Genomic DNA, 24924 nt, shown 5'->3' on the forward strand with positions numbered 1-24924 from the left:
TCACAGATCTGTGTGCCAGAGGAAGGAGAAGGAAGGGGAAGCAAGGGCAGGCTGGGTACAGTGACTTTATTTTCTGAACCAGCTGCAGCTAGGGAGAATGATTTAATTTAAATTAGGAAACAGATTACGCATTTTAATTTTCTCATGTTAGTTTATAAACTTCATTTTAAATACAGTAAAATATGATGTCCAACACAAAAGGTTTCAATGTTTTCTTTATTTATGGCAGGGGTGGGGAAACTTTGTTGGGTCGCGGATAACTGATCCACAGAAAAATCAGCTGGGGACCACATAAGTAAGAAGCAAAAAAAACCTCCAAAAAAACCCCAACTCTCACTAATGTGGCCCCCAACTGAGTCACCTCATTCCTCTGGTGTCCCAGACTCACAGGGTGAGGGGAAGAGAGAGTGGGGACTGATGTCCAAGGCTTCCCACAGACCAGGTTTACTTTTCTTGGGTTAGGGAGTTAGTGGATTTGTTGACCCCCTTAGGCTCTCAGGTAGGGACAAAAATGAGGGGTATACTGTGAGGCTGTGTCTAGACTGGCAAGTTTTTCCGCAAAATCAGATTTTGCGGAAAAACTTGCCAGCTGTCTACACTGGCTGCTTGAATTTCCAGAAAAGCACTGACGATCTCCTGTAAAATCATCAGTGCTTTTCCGGAAATACTATGCTGCTCCCCCGTTTGGACAAAAGTCTTTTTCCGAAAGACTTTTGCACAAAAGGGCCAGTGTAGACAGCATAGTATTGTTTTCCGCAAAAAAGCCCCGATCGCAAAAATGGCGATCGGGGCTTTTTTTGTGGAAAACCATGTCTAGATTGGCCACAGACGCTTTTCCGCAAAAAGTGCTTTTGCAGAAAAACATCCTGCCAATCTAGACGTGCTTTTCCGAAAATGCTTTTAACGGAAAACTTTTCCATTAAAAGCATTTTCGGAAATTCATGCCAGTGTAGATGAGCCTGAGAGACAGGGCTGCCAGCAGAAGGGAGAGAAATTGCAAGATCTGGGTGGGAGGTAGGATGCAGAAGCAGTCTGGGGCTGTGTCTACATTGGACCACTTATGCCAGAAAAGCAGTCGCTTTTCCGGAATAAGCTGCGAGCTGTCTACACTGGCCCCTTGAATTTCCTGAAAAGCACTGACGATCTACTGTAAAATTGTCAGTGTTTTTCCGGAAAAACTATGCTGCTCTCATTTGGGCAAAAGTCCTTTTTCTGGAAAACTGTTCCGGAAAAGGGCCAGTGTAGACAGCCCAGTAGTCTTTTCCGGAAAAAAGCTCCGATCACGAAAACGACGATCGGGGCTTTTTTCTAGAAAAGCGCATCTACATTGGCCATGGACGCTTTTCCGGAAAAGGGGCTTTTCCGGAAAAGCATCCTGCCAATATAGACGCTCTTTTTCCGGAAATACTTATCACGGAAAACTGTTCTGTTTTAAGCATTTCCGGAAAAGGGTGCCAGTGTAGATGTAGCCTGGGAGTATGGTGTCTGGCCAGGAGGGAGGGTGCAGGAACAAGGGAGGGTGTTGGAGCAAACAGGGGATGCGGAGTCTTGGTGGGGGGAGGGGAGTGAGAGAAGTGGAGGGAGTCTGGGCATGAGGGGGTACCTTAGCTGGCTTTGTGCCCCCTTGAGCAATGGCCATAGCCACCTGGAGGAGGCCCCGCTCCTGCTGCCAGAGCCCAAGTGGTCTGGGTCCAGCCTTGGAGGCCCCGCTGCCAAGGCCCACGTAGTGCAGAGCCAGCCTGAAAGTGCTGCTGCTGCGGCCCACACAGTCCACGGCCAACCATGGAGGCATCGCTACTTCAGCACATGTGGCCTGGAACCAGCCCTGGCCTGCGTGGCTGCAGCAGCAGCACCTCCAGCCTCTGGAGCTGGCTCCAAACTGCATGGTGACAGAAGCAGCACCTCCGGTCCCAGCTGAGGCGCCTCTGAGGAGTATGAGTACAAAAATTCTTTTAAAGACAAAAGTGGAATCAGTTATCAAACTCATGGTCCGTTTTTGTCAATGTTGCGGTCACACAATTTAAAAAAAAAATTCATTTATTTCAGATATTGTCATTTGAAATGTCATGGTGGTGTGATTGTTGGGGTCCTGATCAATAAAGGAATTCAGAGAGAGACGTTATCACAAGATTAGTGTTCAAAGAGTTTTGTTACTGCCACCATTCTGTACTGCATGCGGATCGGGGCACCTAGCTAGCAGCCACCACACTCTGGCCATCTTGCTTTGAAGGCTGTGCAGAAGTAAAGGTGGCAATACCACAGTCCCTCTAAAATAAGTTACACAATTTTCTCAGCCAGGCACTGAGGCCCTGCAGTTCTGCCTGTCAACCTGATCCTGCCTGTGGAACTGGAAGCATTTCAGAGAACACGTAACATTGAGGCCCTGGATTTCAATCTCTTACCTGGCAACCTAAATTTACTTCCAGGACCTCTTACCTGTCCTCCCCTGTGCCATTGGTACCTACATGTACCATGACCACAGGCTCGTCCTCAGCACTACACATAAGTTTATCTAGATGTCTCAATAGATCCGCAACCCATGAATGAGACAGGCAAGTTACCATATGGTTCTCCTAGTCATCACACACTCAGCTGTCTATGTTTCTAATGATCAAATTCCCTATTACTAACACTTGTCTTTCCCTCATAACTGGCATTCCCTCCCCTGGAGAGGTATCCTCAGTGTGAGAAGGTATAATAACATCATCTGGAAGGTGGTTTCCAGTTGGATGTTCTCTTTCCCTGACCCTTCCACCCCCCTCAACAATGGAGGCTGCCTGACTGGGGGTGAAACTGTTCTACTGGGTCCCAGAAAGTCTCATCTATATACGTCTCTGTCTATCTTAGCTCCTCCAATTCAGTCACCCTGGTCTTCACACTCGGTACATGGTCTCTGAGGGCCAGAAGTTCCTTGCACTAAATGTACACATACACCACTTATCTGTAGAGCAGGTGATTCATAGAATCCTAGGGCTGGAAGAGACCTCAGGAGGTCATCGAATCCAGCCCCTTGCCCAAAGCAGGACCAACCCTAACTAAATCATCCCAGTCAGGCAGTGTCTACACTACAGGCTACATCTAGACTGGCATGATTTTCCGCAAATGCTTTTAACAGAAAACTTTTCCGTTAAAAGCATTTGCGGAAAAGAGCATCTAGATTGGCACGGGCGCTTTTCCGCAAAAGCACTTTTTGTGGAAAAGTATCCATGCCAATCTAGATGCGCTTTTGCGCAAAAAAGCCCCAATCGCCATTTTCACGATCGGGGCTTTTTTGCGCAAAACAAATCTGAGCTGTCTACACTAGCCCTTTTGCGCAAAAGCTTTTGCACAAAAGGACTTTTGCCCGAATGGGAGCAGCATAGTATTTCTGCAAGAAGCACTGATTTCTTACATGAGATCGTCAGTGTTCTTGTGGAAATTCAAGCGGCCAGTGTAGACAGCTGGCAAGTTTTTCCGCAAAAGCACCTGCTTTTGCGGAAAAACTTGCCAGTCTAGACACAGACTACAAAGTTTTTCTGGGATCCTGGAAAAACTCTGTCACGTCCAGGGAACAAGTCTGCTCTTCCAGAATTTTTTTCAGAAGAGCAGATGCACTTTTTTGGCATCCCTGTAAACCTCATTTTATGAGGAAGAAGTGATGTTCTGAAAAAGGGGAGGTTTCTGACATTTGGCCCAGTGTAGATGGGCCAAATGTTAGAAAATCCTCTTCCGAAAAAAGAAGTGGACAAAGCTATGCTTTTTCTGGAAGAACAGTATAGTGTAGACATAGCCAAGCTGATCCCTAGGGCCCCATGATGCACAGGAGGTTATCTCCGGAGCCAGACTCTGTGTCACTAAGCAATGGATGCAAAATCAGACTGCAAAGGCCTGGATCCAGAAAATATATTGAACAATTCTGTAACTTTCTGCCATTCAGGTATTCCCACAGTTACCAAGCCCATGTGTGTCAAAGTGTGAAATACATACCACAAGTATCACCAGCTCTTCTGATTCTGGCATAATTCTGGCAATATTTGGCATTTTTTAAATGTATAAGATGCTGGGTAGTGAAAGCTAAGCAATGAGGTTAATTCTACTTACTGACTTGGAAAAAAGGCAAATAAAAATACCCAAAATGTAACCTTGTGGGGTTGGGAGCAGAGGGTGGCAGCCATGCCTCTCCCATACCACAGTCCTAAAGGTGGAAGAGTGTCCTTAAGGCAGGCAGACCTCTAACTAAGGATGAGATGGAGTTCTTCCTAAAGATGAAGGCTAGATCTAGACTGGCATGATTTTCCGGAAATGCTTTTAACGGAAAAGTTTTTTGTTAAAAGCATTTGCGGAAAAGAGCATCTAGATTGGCACGGATGCTTTTCTGCAAAAGCACTTTTTGCGGAAAAGCGTCCGTGGTCAGTCTAGATGCGCTTTTCTGCAAAAGAGCCCCGATCGTGAAAATGGCGATCGGGTCTTTTTTGTGGAAAAGCGCGTCTAGATTGCCACTGACGCTTTTCTGCAAAAAGTGCTTTTGCAGAAAAGCGTCCGTGCCAATCTAGACGCTCTTTTCCGCAAATGCTTTTAACGGAAAACTTTTCCGTTAAAAGCATTTCCAGAAAATCATGCCAGTCTAGACATAGCCGGAGTGTTGTAGTGGGGAACAACCTTGACACCATCACTGGAGATTTTTAAAGAGAAGATTACACAGTCATCTGTCAGGGATGGCCTAGATCAGGGCTACTCAACTTTGGTAGCCCTGAGGGCCACAACGATACTCACAGCACATGCCCAGGGCTGCAACTTAAATGTGGTTGCATAGACATGCAAATAGCTTCTTTCACACTGATGGGCATGAATACAAAGATTAAAGCCTTAAGCCATGGTGCCAGACCCAAACATGGCTGGTGGGAGCCTGTCAGCACCTCTCATGCTCTGCTCACAAGGCTAAGCAGCCAGCACTTCCTACAACCAGGCACCTCCTCCCTGCGTGCTAGAAATGCTGACACCCTGTACCTGTCTGTTCCAGCTGGCCCTGTCTGCTTGCATCTTTCAGTGCTCACCCCACCTGGGAGACGCCTCGCCTTCGTGAAGCGTGTTCCCAGTGGAGCTCATGTTCAAAGGATCCCACCCACAGGCCGCGTGTTGAGTAGCCCTGGTTTAGGTGGTGCTTGGTCCTCCCATGACGGGAGGGAATTGGACTTGATGACCTCTCAAGGTCCCATCCAGTTCTATGATTCTTTGGTTAGATACAGCTCATAGCAAATGCCATTTATTAAACAGCAATAAATGTAAGAAAATAAGGAAAAACGAGAAAGGTTAAAAGAAAACACACAGCCCTGCTCTGTGGCCGGGGGACATCACACCCATCCAGCTCTGAAATGTTCAGGAAGTTCACAGTCTGTTCCTCACATGTCCCAGGTCTCCTTCCCAGTCCGCAGCTATACTGTGGGTCAGACAACTGCTCTGGCAGTGGCCATAGGCCTTCAGGCTGTAAGTGGTAGGAACCTTTTTCCCAGTGTCAGCTGCCCCCCAATGGGGTAATGATCCCCTCCAAGTGTGGCCTGCCAGGCTGCTGAACCAGTGAGGTCTCCCTGTGCCGGGCCTTCAGCCCAGGGTCCTCCCTCACTCTCGCCAGCTGCTCACAGCACCCAGCACTGAATTGCTTCAGTCCCAGCTCCACTCTGCTGCTTCTCTCCTGGCTCTGGTGGCTGCACTCTGCTCCCAACAAAGATGAGCTATCTGGGCTGCTTCTGCAGCCTTCCTCCCAGCCCCATCCTGCTGCCTGGTCTGCTTTCTGTCTCTCTCTGGGGCTCTGTCTATGCTGCAATGCTATTTCGGGATACTGGAGTATCCCAAAATAACTAGCCCACATCTTAAGAGCAAGCCTGTTATTTCGGGCTCGCCATTCCAATGTCCCTATAAACCATTCTGCAAGGAGTAAGAGACGTTTCAGAAGAACAGCTTATTTCAAAATTTGGTGCTGGCTATGAAATAAGCTATTTCGAAATGAGATTGAAATAAGATAATGCAATTTGTGTAGCTCAAATTGCGTGCCTTATTTTGAGCTACAGTGCAGTGTAGGTGCACTCCGGGGGTACATCTACACAGCAGGGCTAAAGTCAGAATAAGATACTCAACTTCAGCTATATCAATTGCGTAGCTCAAATCAAAATAGCTTATTCTGGCTTTTGGTGCTGTCTACACAACAGGAAGTTGAATGAAGAACATTCTATCTTCGACTTCTCTTACTCCTCGTGAAATGAGGGTTACAGGGGTAGGGGTCAGAAGTCCTCCAGCTCAACATTAATAAAGGCTTGTAGTGTAGACATGCTCTTTGTTATTTTGGAATAACATCAGTTTTTCCAAAATAATACTGCTGTGTAGACATAGCCTGGTTGGTCCCTGCTTTCTCCTTAGCTCAGTCCCACTCTGTCTGACCCAGGCAATTGCAGCTCACATGGGGGACAAGACCCACCCTCATGCATCCTGGCTCCTTCATTAGCCTGCCTGTCTTGTCCATCATGTTGGCCTGCAGCTCTGGCCTCTCCCCATTGACCCCAGGGACTGTCAGTTTCAGGGTCCTGATTCCCATCGACCCTTCCCCTTTCCTGTTAGTACTGGGGGCTATTCCCCTCTTCCCCCCCCCCCCGAGTTTTATTGAGGGGCCAACAGTCCCCTTACACACAATAAAATAGCAATACCATTGGCTGTTCCAGCTATTACACAGCAAAACCCCATTGGTCACATTGAGTTGGGACGGGACCAGATCAGATCATCAGGAGAACAATGAAGTGAGAGGCTACAGCACCATCTAATGGCCGCAGGAGGAATCGCCTGCTTCTGTCCCTGTGTGCACTGGTTGGGGGGGGGGGGGAAGTCTCATGGAAAGTGGCACAACGGAAGGGTGGAAGATCAGGTCTCTACTGCACCCTCCCCCTTGCATCTGTACCGATTCCAGGTGATAGGACACCTCCTATTATAGAAGCCTTGAGGCAGGATGCCTGGCAAGAAGGGAGGGTACAAGAGGAGTCTTGGGGCAGGGTGTCTGGTCAGAAGGGAGGGTACCAGAGAGGAACTGGGGCAGGGTGTTTGGCCAGGAGGGAGGGTAGAACAGGGGACTTGGGGCAGGGTGTCAGAACAAACTGGGAATGTGGGCTCTTGGTGAGGGGAGCAGTGTGAGGGGGATATGGGTGCGGGGTCTGGGCATGAGGGGGGACACTTACTTGGCTTGGCACCTGCTCCAGCAGGGAAAGCCTCCAGGCTTGTTCCTGGGGGAGGGAGGGAGCTCAGTCCCCCTCCTCCCCTTCCCATGCAGCAGGGAACCCAGTGCAGCTGCAGCACCAGGTTATGCTTCCCACTGGCAGGGCGGGGGAGGACGGGGGGATGAGTAGAAACCCCGACCTTCCCCACCAGATCAAACTGCCACTTTTCCAGCAGGCTAGGGAGGGGTGCAGGGGAGAGAGAGCAGCAGCACATGGTGGGCAACAGAGCCCAAGCACACCACGAGGGGGAGCAGCAGAGCCCGAGCGCACCCTGAGGGGGGGCAGAGCCTGAGCATGCCCCAGATGCGGGGGAGAGGCAACAGAGCCTGAGCCGGGTTCCACGCAGGAGGCAGTTTTAAAACACCATGGTCTGAGAGCGGCTCATCAGCTCCAGACATCCTTGCCCCTCCCAGCAGCAGCAGTCGCTATAAAAGCTGCCACCTGCACACGAGGAAGAGGCGGCTATAAGGCACCAGGACAGGGCAGTTCTGCGGGGTGAGGACGGGCCGCGCAGTGCCTGGGGATGGGGCAGCCACAGTGGGTGGTGGAGCGGCCAAGCCGCCTGCCCCTGGAAGCCCGTCCTCCGTGACAAAGCTGCCTATGGGTTCTGCAGGGGGCGGGGGAGCAGAATTTTTTCATGAAACTCAGGGTTCCACGGAGCACCATTTGGGAAACACTGTTCTAAAGGATTGGCACAGTGTGCTCTTTTGAATAAGATCTAAGGGTATGTCCCTATCACTGAAATGTAATAGGTGTAACGGCATCACACAAGAGGGTTTTTCTCGTGCAAGAAGGGGCAGTGTAGATGCTCCTTCTTGCGCAAGAGCCTCTTCTGAAAAAAATGGTGGCTCATTAGGTATGCAAATGAGGCTCGGCGATATTCCACGCTTAGCCTCATTTGCATATTACTCGCACAAGAAGCCACGAGTGTAGACATAGCCTAAGAGTCTTGCTTGTATGTCGTCTTGCTAACCAATGCCGTGAATAGAAGTGCTCTTTGTGACTGGTTTGGTGCTCTTCATACTAGAGGACCTCAAACTTGGGCTATAAGTAACCCTATCTTTAAGCAATTCACCCTTTGACCCTCTCAGCAGTCCCCTACAAACCCTGTTTATTATAGTAGGGTCTCTCTCATCTTTGGTTTGTCCAATGTGATGCAATCTGAGAGCACTAACTAAAGCTTTCTCTGCTCGAACTATAGCTTTTACCTTTCTCTCCTGACAAATGTTCAAGGAGGTATCAACTTTTCTCACTGGGGAGAGAAGACTCCCACCCACTCGCTCCCCGCTAGCTCAGGAGCTGCGGTGAGGAGCAGAGAGAGAGAGGCGCCTCTCCCTGTCATGGCATCCCTCTCCACCACAGCCCTATGTGTTTGCATGTCACTTAATAGCCTTAATACGGCCATGGAGCTTAAAGGGAACTTGGGTTATAGGGTTTCTCTCCTGTGTGGAGTCTCCTATGTCTAAAAAGGTCTGAGCCCTGAATGAATTTTTTCCTGCAGTGAGAAAATGCATTCCTATGTAACTTAACAGGAATGTTGTGAGCAAGACACGAGAAGGAATTCTGCTCTACTCTGCACTGATTAGACCTCAATTGGAGTACTGTGTCCAGTTTGGGCACCATATTTCAAGAAAGATTTGAAGATCCAGAGAAGAGCAGTAACACTGATTAAAGAGCTAGGAGACATGACCTATGAGGGAAGACAGAAAGAATTGGGTTTGTTTAGTTTGGGCGGGAGGGGGAGGGAGAAAAAGATTGAAGACAGACATAATAGCAGTTTTCAAGTCCCAACAAGGGTTTTACAAGGAGGAGGGAAAAAAATTGTTCTCCTTGTGCTCTCATGATAGGAATGAAGCAATGGGCTTAAATTGCAGCAAGGGAGGTTAGTTTGGACATTAGAAAAACTTCCTAACTGTCAGGATGGTTAAACACAGGAATAAATTGCATGGGGAGATTGTGAAATCTCCATCCTTGAAGATATTTAAGAGCAAGTTGGATAGAAATATATCAGGGATGACCTAGATCAGTGGTCTCCAACCTTTTTACACCCAAGATCACTTTTTAAATCTCAGAACAAGCAAAGATCTACCCAATCCTTCCCAAGTCCCCCCTCCCATTCTTCTCCTGTCAATCACTTGCTATCCCAGCCCTTATACACTCTACACTGCCACTTTTTTCCAATTCTTATGTAGGAAGAGGTTTTTCCAACATTTGGCCTGTCTAGATTGGACCAAATGTCAGAAAAACCTCTTCTTTTGGAATCCCCCTTTTTCCTCATGGAACGAAGAATATAGGGGTTACCGAAAGAGCATGTTTGCTCTTCCACTAACAAAAGTGGAAGAACAAATGCATCCCTGGATGTGGAAGAGTTTTTCTGGGACAACTCTGGAATCTTGGAAACTCCTGCAGTCTAGCTGTACCCTCACTGGGTTGAAACAGGATGTGTGGGCTCTCGAGTGGGAATGAGGAATTTGGGTGTGGGAAGGGGTGAGAGGTGCATGATCTGAGAGGAAATCTGGATTCAGGAGGAGGTATAGAAGGGGATGCTGGCTGGGGAGGGGGCTCCAGGCTGGGGAATGTTGGGGTCAGATGGAGAATTGTGGTACTAAGCAAGCCACAGGCTTGTGGCTGTGAGGGTGCAGGAATTTGGACTGGGGTATGTGAGGGGCTCAGGGCAGGGGGTTCCAGTGTATGATAGGCTCAGATCTAGAATCTGGGGGGTGCAGGAGTGTTATAATGCTGTGGCCAGATGGGGGGTTGGCCCCATTTAGGGGTTTGTTGGCCAGGCTTCATTTTTAAATAAAATACTATGTCAAACACAAAACGTTTCTGCATTGTCTTTATTTATGAGAAGGGCAGGGAACCTGTTATGAGTTAGGGGGCCACAGAAAAGTCAGTGGGGGCCACACAAGGGAGATGCAAAAAAAAATCTCCTCCAAACCCCACCCCACCCCCCAAGTCTCACTAATGTGCCCCAACTGTGCTGGTGGGAGCAGGGGACATGATACTGCAGAAGGGAGCTAGGGCAGGGGACAGAGTGCTGGGGTGGGGGCAGGGTTCTGCAGCAGGGGACAGGGTGCCAGTGGGGGCAGGGAGTACCCTGCACCAATCTGTTCCCAGGACTCTCCCCTACCCCCCACCCACAGAAAAGAGAAGCCCCCACGCACACTTCCCCTGGGGCCAACTCCCCCTCCTGCGGCACAAGGAAGCCCCCATGTGCCTCCTCTGGGGACTCACCCCTCTCCCGCCACAAGTTCCCAGCCTGCCACAGACCTGAGGGAGGGGAGCACTCAGCGCACTTCTGGAACCCCCGGAAATTGCGCACAGCTGCAGGACTTCTGTCCACTCCACAGGAAGCCGGCACTACCTCCATTTTCACTGGAGGCAGGTAGTGGAGCTTCTCGGAGGAGGGGGAGGAAAGAGGGGCCAAATGCCTCACGATTGACTGGTCAATCACAATCGACGGGTTGGTGACCACAGACCTAAGACCTAGATGATGGTTGGTCCTGCTGTGAGGGTAGGGAAGAGGGTGAAACTGATGACCTCCCGAATTCCCTTCTAGTTCTAGTGTTCTATGGTTTTATGATTCTTCTGTTGGATTGTATGATGATTGTTAAGATTTGAACAGTTACTCAGTTTTTTCCCCAAAAGGGTTTCTCCCTGGCATGGATTCTCCTATGTTTAACAAGATATGATCTCCTATTGAAACTTTTCCCACAGTCAGAGCAGCTGAAGGGTTTCTCTCCCGTGTGGATTCTCCCATGTCTAACAAGATCTGACCTATAACAGAAGCTTTTCCTGCAGTCAGAGCAATTGAAATGTTTCACTCCTGTGTGGGTTCTCCTATGTTTTAGAAGATGTGAACTCCTACCAAAACTTTTCCCACAGTCAGAGCAGCTAAAGGGTCTCTCCCCTGTGTGGATTCTCCTATGTCTAACTAGGTCTGACCTGTCACGGAAGCTTTTCCCACAGTCAGAGCACTTGAAGCGTTTCTCTCCTGTATGGACTCTGCTATGTCTGTCAAGATCTGACCTCTGATTGAAGCTTTTCCCACAGTCAGAGCAGTAAAAGGGTTTCTCCCCTGTGTGGATTCTCCTATGTTTAATAAGACTTGCGCGCCTACTGAAGCTTTTCCCACAGTTAGAGCATTTGAAAGGCTTCTTTTTTGTGTGGATTCTCTGATGCTCAATAAGAGTTGCACAGTCACTGTAAGCGGAGGGTGCTTCTTGATGAGGGATCATCTGTTGAATGGTTTCTGTGTTTCTTTTCACCCTTCTGCTCCTGCGATGGGATTTATCCCGTCCTTCCACTGGATGGTTTCCCTGCTGCCTGTCTGGGCTATGCTGACTCTTACAGGTTTCTCCCTGCTCAGAACTCTGGGAAACATGTTTTTCAGATCTTCCTAGTAACATCCTATGTGGAGTCACTTGTTCTGGTCCGTCCTGTTGAAGACTCTCCTCATTGTTCTCACTCACCATCCCATCAGCTGCTGGAATAGAGAGAGAATCCAGACAAGAGTCATTCTCTGTGCTGAGCTGAAAGGAAAACTCCGAAAGGGGAACAGAAAAGGGGGAACAGACCCAAATAATGTCTGGAAAGGTTGAATATTCATGAGTGAGTTCATCCTCCTTCCTCATAACCCTTCCCCAGAGGAGACAATCCATCCTCCCCACCCGACTGAAGTTGATCAAGGGCTAAAGGGGCAGTCCAACAATGAAAATGCACAAGTGACACCTGCTACGAGGACACACAAATTGGTTTCTGAGTCCGTTTAACTGATTGCTCACCTATGTGGATGTCTCTGATGATCTCTCCTTCCTCACAGTCCTGGAGATCTGGGATTGGCAGCTCCTCCCCTCGGTCCACCCAGGAGATCACATGAGCTTTGGAGACTGGAAATCCTGCATGGGGGAGCAATTAACCAAGTGCTATTCTTATGCATTAAGGTTCATGCCATTACTACTTCCAGACCCAGGATCGGACTTGCCCAGTCCGAGAGGCCTCTTTCCCATTTTGCAGAGACTGGGCTTTGAATGATACAGGATCTCAGGACACACTCACTTGCAGTAAAGGTGCATCCCCCGCTACCTGGGGGCGCGTAGGAGGGGATTTCCCAAGAGAGCTGAGCACTCTGCTGCACTCTCTAGGGTATAACTAAATCTCCCTCGCAGACCGTTCCATTTCAGGGCAGGACAGGAACACACTGTTCAGAAGGGGAGCTCTAGTGAGGGCTGGCAGGCCTGACACTGAGGTTCACAGGCAGGTGTCAGCTGCAGTCTGAGCCATGGCAGGTCACTGGGACTTGGAGAGAAAGGACCCAGCGGAGCTCTAGTTTCCCAAGGGCTCTGTCCACCAAGTTCCTGGCTGGGGGCCTTGGCTCGCCCTGCTCTTTGACTTGGATGCTCTACTTGATCCAGAAGGAGGCAGAGAAAGTTATCTGAGCTAGGGCTGTGGCTGTACAACATCAACAAGGGGAGTTGTCAACTATACAATTAACAGATCAGGCTTATTGGTTAATCTTGTCAAGTATTTGCATGTTCCCCTGTATCAGAGGCAGTAGCATGGAAGGAGGCTAGGGGAAGCTGCCATCAAGCTGCTTCTGTCCACGGAGGGCTTGAGCTTCCCACGGACACAAGTTGCTATGCATCCCATGGAGCAGCCTCTGTCCATGGGGAGCTGGGACCCCCGGAAGACAAGGGCTGCTGCTGGACAAGCCTCTGTCCGCAGTGGGCACAGGCTCATCTCTGTCTGTGGAAACTTCAGACTCCCTGCGGATGGTCAGGGGCTGCTGCTGGACCAGCCTCTGTCTGCAGCCAACCTGGGTTGCTGCACACAGGGGCTGCTTCATGGGATCCTCCTCTATCGCCTCACTCTCTCCCCTCCCTGCAGCAACTTGGACCTGGTAGCTAAGGCAGCAGTGAGGGGGTGGCAGGCAGTTGGACTGCATGGGGAGCTGGTTTTTAAGCTCTGATACAGAGGCAGCAGCACAAGGTGACAGGGAGTTCCCAGGAGTGGGGCCACGAGCCAAGACAACCTTGCTGCCCCAGAGCCCAACCAGCCTCTAATACCCAAGGGGACAGGAATCCTTACCCAGCCAGCTTGCAGCCTCATAATTCTCCTGCATCACATCCCAGTAGAGGGCTCTCTGACCAGGGTCCAGCAGAGCCCATTCCTCCTCAGAGAAATACACAGCCACCTCCTCAAAGTTCACCCGCTCCGCCACAGCCATTTCCTGTTCCTGGTTTGTCAGGCCATGGGCTGCACTGGAGCAAGACATTGGTGTTCTGCAGCCTGTCAGGGGGAGAAGGGCAATGGGAGACATTTCAGAAGGGGTTTTAATCCTTTCCACACCCCCATTCTCCCCAGACTCTGACACTAGTGACACACATGCTAGATCCTGCAATACTGGGCAAATGGTTGAGTCTCGATATTCCAAAAAGAGCACACACAAGTCAGATCCCAAATCCACATTTCTTTCTTTCAACACCTGGCCTGAGTTACATCATTCCTGCGCCTGTAACAATAGGATTCGATTCTGAGCACCCGGTGTTTCTGATAAACAAGCCTCATATTCACTTGCCTGAACATGGATGGATGTAGGTGTTTATATTTAGGCTGCTGTATTTAAAACGCCCTAGTCTTCATCCATTTACTTGTAGCACAGACTTTGATTCTCTCATCTGAGAGAGACTTATAATTTCTCTTGTGGGGAGGGGTTAAGTGATGTTAATACAACTATTCAGATGCTTATTATTAAACATGTTGCTGAGCGTTTGCAATATGAGACCCTAAAATTCATGGGATCAGAAGATATCCTTAGTCATGCAGTCTGACCTCCTCCGTGGCACAAGCCATTATGCTTAACCCAGGCACAAAGCTCTGTTTCCCCAAAGCATGTTTTCTAGAAAGTCACCGTGTGTTGACTTGAAGACATCAAGAGATGGAGAATCCACCAGTTCTTTGCTCATTTGTTTCAGCAGCTAATCATCTTCCCTATCAAACATTTGTGCCTCCTTTCTAGCCTGAAACTGTCTGGCTTCAGCTTTCAGTTATTGGCTCTCACTGAGCTGTATCCACTAGACCAGGGATGGGCAATAATTTTTGATGGGTAGCCAAAATTTTGGAAAGTGATCAAGGGTGGCACTCTTCCATGACATTAATGGAGGAAATGCAGGGTCAGGGATGGAGGCAGGGTGTAGAAGAGAGCTTGGGGTAAGGGCTTGGATGCAGGAGGGAGAGGAGTCTGGGAGGGAATTTGGGTGAAGGAGGCAGTTGTGACCTGGGGCACTAGTCTGGCCAGCTACTCATTAGATTATTGAAACTAACTTTATTTTAGAGAAGTGGCTGAGTGGACAAATAAGGGACTGGGAGTTTCTGACCACTGAGAGCTCTTGCATATATGGATGCAGGAGGAGGGTAGAGGGTTGGGAGGGGAAGGGAGAGGCTGGGGTTCTAGAGGCAGGCTCTAGCCAGGACACCTACCTGAGTAACTCTCAGCCAGCAGCCAAGCACGTCTCTCAGGCAGGCAGGCAGGGAGACTGCCCCGCCCTGGCACAGGCTGCAGGGCCGCACATGTGTGAATAACTATGAGCCGGAGAGGAGGGGGATGTGGTGCTTCGTTTCTGGCCAGAACCCGGCCAATAGCATGGATTCACAAGGGGCAAGTTATGCCTGACCAATCTGATTAGCTTCTATGATGAGGTAACCGGCTCTGTGGACGTGGGAAAGTCAGCGGATGTGATATACCTTGACTTTAGCAAGGCTTTTGATACAGTCTCCCACAATACTCTTGCCAGCAAGTTAAGGGAATGTGGATTGGATAAATGGACGGTAAGATGGATAGAAAGCTGGCTAGAAGGCCGGGCCCAGCGGGTAGTGATCAATGGCTCGATGTCAGGATGGCGGTCGGTTTCCAGCAGAGTGCCCCAAGGTTTGGTTCTAGGACCGGTTTTGTTCAATATCTTTATTAATGACCTGGATGAGGGGATGGATTGCACCCTCAGCAAGTTTGCAGATGACACTAAGCTAGAGGGAGAGGTAGATATGCTTGAGGGCAGAGATGGGGTCCAGAGTGACTTAGACAAATTGGAGGATTAGGCCACAAGAAATCTGATGAGGTTCAACAAGGACAAATGCAGAGTCCTGCACTTTGGACGGAAGAATCCCAAGCATAGTTACAAGCTGGGGACCAACCAGTTAAGTAGTTCTGTAGAAAAGGACCTGGGGGTTAGAGTGGATGAGAAGCTGGATATCAGTCAACAATGTGCCCTTGTAGCCAATGGCATGTTAGGTTGCATTAAGAGGAGCATTGCCAGCAGATCCAGAGATGTCATTATTCCCCTTTATTCGGTTCTGGTCAGGCCACATCTGGAGTATTGTGTCCAGTTCTGGGGCCCCCACTTAAAAAAGGTTGTGGATACATTGGCGAGGGTCCAGCAGAGAACAACCAAAATGATTAGGGGGCTGGAGCATATGACTTATGAGGAGAGGCTGAGGGAGTTGGGTCTGTTTAGTCCGCAGAAGTGAAGAGTGAGGGGGGATTTGATAGCAGCCTTCAACTTCCTGAAGGGAGGTTTCAAAGAGGATGGAGAGAGGCTGTTCTCAATAGTGACGGATGGCAGAACAAGGAGCAATGGTCTCAGGTTGTGGTGGGAGAGGTCCAGGTTGGATATTAGGAAAAACTATTTCACTAGGAGGGTAGTGGGTTACCTAGGGAAGTAGTGGAGTCTCTATCCCTAGAGGTGTTTAAGTCTCGGCTTGACAAAGCCCTGGCCAGGTTGATTTAGTTGGGATTGGTCCTGCCTAGAGCAGGGGGCTGGAGTTGATGATTTTCTGAGGTCTCTTCCAGCTCTATGGTTCTATGATTCTATTAATAGGATTGTGCTGGGGCTGGTAACAGCACCTGAAGTCTTCTCCCCTCCACTCCGGGCTCACAGTTTAAGAGAAATGGCCTGGCAGATGCTTTCCGAGTGACATCTGGATGAGGCGCAGTAAGCAGGGAGCCCGCCTGGGGCTCCCCCAGCATCTGCAGTTCGGATCTGGTGGTTTGGCAGGCTGGATCTGGCCCATGGGCCGTGTCATGATTATGAGGGTTAGCCAGCAGCCTGGGGATTAAGGGGTTAACTACACCTAGCCAGGTGGAGTGACCAGTAGGAATGTAGGAGGGAGTTTCAACCTGGGACAAAGGAATTTGGGTTTTTTCCTTTCTCCTTTTTTGTCTCTCTGAGTGAGTTCTCTACAGCTACAGAGAGGGACAAGCATGTCTCTCTCTCTCTCCAAGGCACCATTCTCATTTTCTGTAAGTAGGGTAAAGTTTAGGCAGTTTCGTTAGGTTTTATTGTTTTAAGGATTGGGTATGGGATCTGAGATCTGACACTGTTTAAAAGATGTTTTGGCTTTTCTTTGTAACTAAGTTCTAGGCCCATGGAGTTTCTCCATGAGTATATTTTGTTACCTCCCTATCTAGTCATTATGGTTGCAACAGGAATATTGTTGTAATAATAAAAGTTCTTTCTTTTCTTTTTATTAACCTGGCAGTGGTTAATTGTGTGCCTTGATTTTTATTTTAGGGGTAAGATTTCCCAAATGATCTTTCCCCTGATTTCTTTATCAACATTTGGGTGGTGGCAGCGGAAGTTTTATTCCCAAGATCTAGGTTTTTAAGATCTTGGGGGAATTTTTATACCAAAGCCTGGTAGATAAGGCTTTGGGGTACACTTGCTGGCCCCCACTTCTGCATTTATCATGCCAGAGTGGGGAAGGAGCCATGACAGGCCGTATTTTGCCCAGGCCTGCACTACTGAAGAGCCCTTGGGGATCCCGAGTTTCTCACCATGAACAGACTGATATAGCGGAAGCCAGTCAGCTCTCAGCCTATTTATTGTTTGAAACCAACTCCATATTGAAACTGAACTGAGCAGTGAAATCTGAGACTGACGGAGCTGTCTCTGTGCTTTAACTTCACACCTTTAGCATCACGTCCCACAGTCCAGTGCTTCTCAAAGTGGTTTGCAGGTCCCCTAACCCTGGGCCTCCTCACTGATCAACTGATCAGTTGGTTAGATTTAGGGCTGTGAGTGCCGTGGTCACTGTGGGTTTGGCTGGTAACTTTAAATACAATCCCATGAAGATGTTTTAATGGGAATTTTCTTATCATTTAAAGACCATCTCCACCTGCGAACCCACCCTGTCTGAAAGCTCCCAGGGATTTTTCTCTTGCTCTCTCCAGTGCAGAGGGTGGAGTGTCTGGTGGGGGAAGGGATAAGAGAGGTGAGATTCCAGGCTCTCATCTTTATAACAATTTCCCCACTCTGACCCTGCATTTCAATTATATCAGAAACCAGACAGAGACACTTAGCTGTTTAATATGAAAAAATCTGAAACCTTCTATTTCCTCTCACTCAGGCATTTCCCAGCAATGGAACCAACATCCCTGCAGCCTCACACCCGTCCCAGGAGAGACAAGCTGTAAGTGAGATTTTCTTTTCCCTCCTCATCCCCTCCCATTTGGTTTCTCTCATTCACTTACTGCCACTTGTCATAACCTAGACCTGCACTCAGGGAAGATGTTGCCATGACAATAACTTTACCCATTTTGATCCCATGACACTAACAGGAGGTTCAGAGTTTGCAAACTCCTGGCTCCAGTTGCAAGCAGTTGAGTCTGTTCGCTCAGCATCTCTAAGGAGAGCAGCACGATGGGGCCGTCATTCTCCATGTGGGAATTGAGGCAGGGGAAGGTTGGCTCCATCAGCCAGATTCAATAGTCTCAGATTCTTAAACCACTTTCCCCTCCTCCATCCCTTCTAGGTACCTTTGAACTTCCTCAGAGTCTCCAACAGCTCAATCATTTTCTGGGAGAAATCACTGACTTGTTCTTCCAGTTCAGGAGAAACCTCCTCTGACTGCTGGAACTGACCTGTTTCACACCTGCACAGAAACAATTTCATGTGATTGTGTTTCATTGACTGATTATAAGTTCTGGCTTATGAGTCTCAGCTCTGCCAGGCCTGCAGGTTATAATTCCTCGAATTCTCCCAGCCTGAGAGCAAGGGCAACACAGTCCATGGCTGTGCAATGTTACCCTGAAACGTCCCATTACTGTTCTTTACCTCTGGCTTGAAAAGACCAGCTGGGGGACAAAAGGGGAATGGAGTCTCCATGCCCAACTCATTCCTTGGCCTCCAGGTGCTGAGGGACAGGAGGTTCCCAAGATGAAGGGCCGTAGAAATCTGCCCACTAGGAACTAGATTGAGATACCAACTCTCCTCTCCCCCCCCCCCCCCCCCCCAGCTTGTTCTATACCAATCTCTAAACAGACCTTGGGGGGAAAGACTCTTGATCCCTGCTACCCTGGCTGAATGGTGCCCAATAGTGACAGGCCCATGTTCCATCCCCACAGACCTGAGGCAGCCAGTCCCCAGGGAGGTGACAGCTCTAGGAATCACTTGAGACTGTGCCTCTGAACGGGGAATTTCAGAGTCTTCTGTGTGAGGGTGAAACCCTCAGAATTAAATAACTCAGAGATGTGTATCCAACATCTGGCTGTAGAGCCCTGGGGAGATGTGGTGCTAACATCAGCTCCAAGCTCTTTCCCTGTGTTGTGCAACATGAGAGGAGTGAGAGCCACGTACCTCAAGGTGCTTCTGACATCCTAGAGAAAAGAGACAGAAAAGAATCTCAGCTCCATTGGACACACACAGAGGGGATCCCAGGGAAGAAATTTTGCAAAATGGGGAAGAGAAACATTGCCCTGGCCCCAGGGCCCCCTGAGCAAATGGGGCTTTGCCATCTCTAATATCTCTGTAACTGTGCAGAGCTCAAGTATCACTCACATATCAGCAATGCACACGCCGAGTTACACCCAGATCTGACTACTGGATCCCAGAGCTTGGGATTCAGGAGCCTCTCTTCCCTGTGTGGAGAGCTGGGATGTTTCTCCCAGAGTCTCACCTGGAGGAATTCACTTGCTGGCTTCTGACACTTCCCCTCCAGCTCCCCGATCAGCTCACTGAGATGGGAAATCTGTGCGGAGAGTTTCCTGATAGTGTCAGTCTGAAGCCTCACAATTTCCTCCTCCTGCTTTTTCATTTGGGCCAGCAGGAGTCGCTCTTGTTCTCCCAGGAACTGCAACAGCTGCTGAAACTCGGCCACAATCTTCTGCCTCTTGCTTTGTGTCTGTTTCTGTATGAAAACAGGGAAAGGGCTGGTCAGGGACATAGATGGAGCTGGGGCCCTTTCATGGGGAGCTGAGTCCGCAGCAGGCAGAACTTTTTGGAAAACCCTACAATTTGTGAAATTTGATTCTACTCTGTGGGTACAAGCCCTTTGGCAGCTGTGACCCTCTGAAAAGGATGTTTCCAGGACAGCATGTTCTGTTATTGATAGGTACTAGGTGTTCAGACCCAGAGCACAGGAGGCAGGACTCAGTCCCACATGGACAGAGATATCCAGGGAGGAAAAAGAAACAAACATGTTAATGCACAAAGCGACCAGACACCGCAGACAGCCCTTCACTGGGGCATTCAGCAGCCTTGGGGAGGATTTCTGGGAAAGTCCCTGTCCCTAGAACATTAACTTATCCACAGGCTCAGGGCCTGTCTACACATGGATCTAACCAACAATCCATGATCCAGGAGAAATACAAACAAGCCCTACCTCACCAAGCCACATAGGAGTCTGCCTCCTAACACAATCCTCCCACTGCCAGTCCCTGCCAGTTCATACCCACAGGCACTTACCATACACTCCTGGCTTTTCCCCTCTCCCGTTGCTTTCCATTGCAGCAGCTTTTCTCTGTCTTCTCTCAGAGTCTTCAAAAGGGTTTCAATTTTTTCCTGAAGAAACAGAAATGAGCACCAGGGCAAACCCCATGAGATATTGGGAACCCATCTGTCTGCCTTTAAGCTGCAAAGTCCCAGTTTTGTGGAGCTGTTCCTGACCAGGAGGGACTCAGCCCTGGATGGGGCTTTGTCCATTGAAAAAGAGACAGGAATAGACTGCAGATGCAGCAGGACACCTGCGAGGGTGAGCGATGGATCACTGGTGGCAACTTCGTAAAGAATGATGCAGGTGGGGATTAAGACAGTAAATAGGGTTAAAAATACTAATCGTGTAACTGATTACAATTTAGTCAGTTACATTGTTTTTAACTTGCTGACAGACAGGGCCAGTAGCAGATGTGGGCTCTTCTGGGGCGGGGCTCCCTTACAGCGACTGCAGGGGTGGCCACAAGGACCGCTGGCAGGTGGAGACTCCCAACAGTTGCAGACTGACATTAGCTGCCTGAGGCAAGTGGGCACTGCCAAGGCAGCAGGGAGTTTAACCGGTAACTGGCACCGATAAGCATTCTCTCATCAGGTAACCAGTTTGAACTCTTGCTACAACCCAATCGAGTCCCAGTGGTGCCTGGCATGGACTCGCGCTGCCTGGAGCCTTGCTGTGGGTGAACTCAAGGGTCCCACACAGCATCCAGCCCAGCGACCTCCTCTAGTGCCAGCTGCAATGCCTGAGTTTAACCCCTCATGGAGCAGATCAGGAATTCAGCATCCCAGTGGGAAACCTCCTCTCCCTGCTGGGCCTGGCGTCTTTCCCTCCTAAGGGCCACACTTCATCACTGTTCAGTGATGCTAAGGGGCAGGAGGGAGTGGAGCCTAGTGGTTATGGCCTTGGACAGACTGGAAAGACCAGGGTTCTGGACTAAACTCGATCACTGACGTGCTTAGTGATTAAGAGCAACTTGCTGCCCCACTTCCCCTTCCCACCATTTGTCTAACTAGACTATTACCTACTCAGGGCAGGGATTGTCCCTTGCTGGGTGTTGTGCAGGGCCCAGATATCACTGCGGGCCTATAATGCAAATGACAGATTATTACTGCTGTTCATCCAATCAATAACAGCTTGTAACCGCCTCTTCTCCAGTTCCAAGGCAGCTCACTCCCATAGAGTGGCTGGCAGCTCCTGTGATCTAAACCTCTCTGACTGTTAGCATCTTGTGTAAAAATCCCTCCTGCCACCAGTAAGGACTGGGTTTCAAGATTTAGACTCTCAGAGAAAAAATTCCCACATCAGGTATGTGTAACGACTTGACATAAGTTGCCACACAGCCAGAGCATTTATTTTTTACATTTCTCATACCATGAAGGCTTTAGAAAGCTGTATCACACCTGTGCCAGGTAGCAATCAGTGAAATTAGCCTGTAATTAAAACCCAAAGTTATTTCCCATTACACTCGACAGCAACTCTGTACCTTGTACTCCTGGGCAGACTCCTCTATAGGCACGACTGAGAGAGCCCGAGATCTGTCACACACTGCACAGATGGGAGTTTGATCCTCTTCATAAAACAGCTTCAGAGCCTCCTGATGCTCCCCACACATCCTGCCCCATCTTGATCTCTTTGGTGCCTGGAAACTCAGCCACTTGGCTAGTTCTACCACATTTGCCGGCTGTCTTTTGGGCCGGAGTGGTCTCTGTTGCACAGTATCTCTGCACCGAGGACAGGAGGCGAGAGGGTCAGGTGCCTCCCAGCACTGGCTGAGGCAGGCCTGGCAGAAATTGTGCCCACACTTCAGAGTGACAGGGGCTGTGAAATCCTCCAGCGAGACAGGACGCGTCGCTTCCCCCCAAAGCCTTTCCATGGGGCTCTCTGCAGCCATGGCTGCCTTTGGTCTAGGGAACAGGAGTAGTTTCACTTTCCTGAGCTCAGCAATGTAGGGGCAGGTCCAGACGGCACTGATGATTTAAAAAAAAATCCAAATTAAAAACCAAAAAATCCAAAAGCTTTGCTCACCCATAGCCCATGCTAGAGCCTCCATTGTGCACCCTCAACCACCTGCCCCAGCCAGAAACGCCCCCATCTCTGCGCCACTAATGCCAGGGCCCCTTCCTCATGCTGTGTTCAAATCCTTCCCCCTGCACACTCTGCAGTCCCCTCTCACAGCATCTCTGTATGCCCCCCTCTGCCAGCACCCAGCTCCCCTCTCAGCCGCCACCACCACCCTCAGCCCAGTGTGAGCATTAGGAAGCACCAAGGCAAGGAGCAACACGCATTGATCTGAATTTTTATAATTCAACAATAGAGAAGAAACGAGGCAGCACCAGGCCGGCCCAAGGCATGGCCACTGCACAGCTGGAGCAGCTCCCCCTAGATTCTGCCTCCAGCTGGTGCACCCTGATACCCAAAGCCTGACCAATAAGCAGCACAGAATGGTGGGTCACAACCCCTCCCCAGCCTGGCCAATCCCCCCAACTCCCTCACGCTGTGTTGCAGCCTCCCCAGCTTTGCTGCCTCCTGTCCCCTCCCCCAGCTGAGCTGTGCCAATTCCCCCCCAACTCCCACAAGCCAAGCTGCAGCCCCCCCCGTTCCCTCCCCCACAGCCTGCGTGTGCTCCACTGACAGACTCCGCCCCCGCCACACGAATTCCCTGCAAGTGCCAAGTAAGCAAGGCAAGGGCAGGTAAACGGATGCTGCACTGCTGCAGTTACTGCTGCCGCCCCTCAAAACCCAACACCCCCCCAGTCCTCTGCCCCTCAAAACCACCTTCCTGCCACGAGCCAGGCATAGCCACGCACCCAGCAGCTGCCACCCCACAAACAAGGTTTCCCTGGACCTGAGCCTGGCTCCACAGCCACAGCCACAGCGGGGCAAAGCAGAAGTCAGGGGCAGGACCAGCAGCTGCCACTGGGCCCGAAAGCCAAATCCATGCCTGCCCACTTCTAAAAGCTTTGTGGGAGGGACCACTGGACCTGGGACTCAACTGATTACTTGGGGCAACTAATAAAAAACAGGGTCAAGGAGTGCAGGTCAAAGGTTTAGAACAAGGGAACTGGACAGGGACACTTAGCGGAGAACTCTGGATCGCGCCCACTGCTTCTCAAAGCTGTGGATGGAGCCGGTGGATGCCGCCCAGAGGAACTCTGCCCAAATACATGATATAAGGGAGGAACAGAAGTAGACCCCACAGTTGCAGAGCACCTCACCTAGCATCCTCCTCCTGGTATTATATATAGTAGCTTTCGCCAGGACCAGGAGGAGGTTGATGAAGAGGTTAAGCAACTTTGTGGGGCCACGAACGGGGTGTGCAGAAATAAAAAGGTGTGGGGAAAAGTGCAGCCAGCACGTCAATAACAGGTTCTGGAGGAGCTGGAATAGGGGCTGCAACGTGGCACATTCCAGATAGGCGTGCTCTAGGTTGTCCCTCATGCTGCAGAAGGGCCAGGTGTCTGAGACAGGGGGTGAACCATGCCAAGAGCCCATGGCTCCGTGAAGGAGCCGCCAATTGATGTCCCCGATGGATCGCGGGACCAGGGTGGAACACAGGCTGGCCCCTTGGGGTTGCCCACTCTCTACGGCTGTGTCTACACTGACCACTTATTCCGGAAAGGTGGCTGATTTTCCAGGATAATTTGCCAGCTGTCTACACTGGCCCCTTGAATTTCCGGAAAAGCACTGACGATCTACTGTAAAATTGTCAAGTGTTTTTCCGGAAAAACTATGCTGCTCCCATTCGGGCAAAAGTCCTTTTCCGGAAAAGGGCCAGTGTAGACAGCACAGTAGTCTTTTCCGCAAAAAAGCCCCGATCGCGAAAATGACGATCGGGGCTTTTTTGCGGAAAAGCGCGTCTACATTGGCCACGGACGCTTTTCCGGAAAAAGTGCTTTTCCGGAAAAGCATCCTCTCAACGTAGACGCGCTTTTTCCGAAAATGCTTATAACGGAAAACCGTTCCGTTTTAAGCATTTCCGGAAAAAGGTGCCAGTGTAGACGTAGCCTAGCGGGCTTAGACAGTCCCACCACCTGGTGCCAGGGCGGGACACGCGGGGGGAGGAAACGTATCGCACGAGCGCGTGCAGGCGATCTCTTGGCGCGGTTCGAAAACAGACCGGCTGCAAATTTGGCAGCCATCTTGGGGGAGAGAGGGGGGCGTGGAAGAGGGGCCCAAGAAAAATGGAGGGAGGCTCTGGAGGGGCGGGGCGGACCCTCTCGCAGGGGTCGCTGCAGGAAACCGCCTGGGGGGGGCGCGGAGCCGCCCCAGGGAAGGTTCCAGCCCCCAGGGCGCTGGGCCCATGTGCCCCGCGGGCCCCTCTGCAGGAGCGTGTCCCCCGATCGGGAGGCTCCCTAAGGGCAGAGTCTGCGGCTCCGCAGGGCGGGATTCACCTCACCACACCCCCCGCCCCCCGCCCCCCGCCTTGCCGGAACCGGAAGTAGCCGCGCGGCGAGTAACGGCACCAACCGCTCGCTCAGAATTCAGGCCGCGCGGCAGCGTCGGGAGGGAGAAGGGGGTTGCCGCCTCCCCTCTGTCTGCGGCGCGGGAGTGGGGGGGAATCACACTGGCTGGGGCCAATCGCAGCCGGGTGGGCGGGGCCTGAGCAGGGACAGGGAGTGACGTGAGGCTGCGCGTGCGCACAGCGGGTCAAGCGAGTCCGCTCGCGGCCCGGCTCCGGGGCGCTACGCAAATCAGGCTTCTTCCCGCTGCGCCCCGGACACTCTCTCCCCGCGCAGAAGCCCAGCCCCGCCCCCAGGCAGCGCCCACCCCTTCCCGGGGGAGACAGTGAGCCCCGCCCCCAGCGCTTGCAGGGGCGGGGCAGCCACGTGGTGAGCCATGCGGGGGGAGGGAGCTGAAAGGGGCGGGGCTATGGGAGCCAGAGGGCGGGGACTCACAGGAATGGGGGGGAGCTGAAAGGGGCGTG

The 24924-nt window shown here is 50.7% G+C and overlaps 1 protein-coding gene across 3 annotated transcripts in view; it reads right to left on the bottom strand.

Moving 5' to 3' along the window:
- Positions 1 to 24910, bottom strand: part of LOC102460271 (uncharacterized) — a 116152-nt gene extending 91242 nt beyond the window's left edge. For 2 of the 3 annotated variants that reach the window (XM_075913861.1, XM_075913859.1), the window contains exons 1-7: positions 24468 to 24910; positions 21484 to 21967; positions 19976 to 20071; positions 19188 to 19418; positions 18869 to 18888; positions 18049 to 18164; positions 17421 to 17480 (exon numbers count right to left, since the gene is read on the bottom strand). In XM_075913861.1, coding sequence (XP_075769976.1) covers positions 17421 to 17480; positions 18049 to 18164; positions 18869 to 18888; positions 19188 to 19418; positions 19976 to 20071; positions 21484 to 21891 — 931 coding nt within the window. In that variant the 5' untranslated portion in view covers positions 21892 to 21967; positions 24468 to 24910. The remainder of the gene's footprint in view (positions 1 to 17420; positions 17481 to 18048; positions 18165 to 18868; positions 18889 to 19187; positions 19419 to 19975; positions 20072 to 21483; positions 21968 to 24467) is intronic. The other variant, XM_075913862.1, reaches the window with a different exon arrangement.
- Between the last annotated feature and the right edge of the window lie 14 nt (positions 24911 to 24924).

This window comes from Pelodiscus sinensis, chromosome 32, assembly GCF_049634645.1.
Source record: "Pelodiscus sinensis isolate JC-2024 chromosome 32, ASM4963464v1, whole genome shotgun sequence".
Lineage (NCBI taxonomy): Eukaryota > Metazoa > Chordata > Testudines > Trionychidae > Pelodiscus > Pelodiscus sinensis.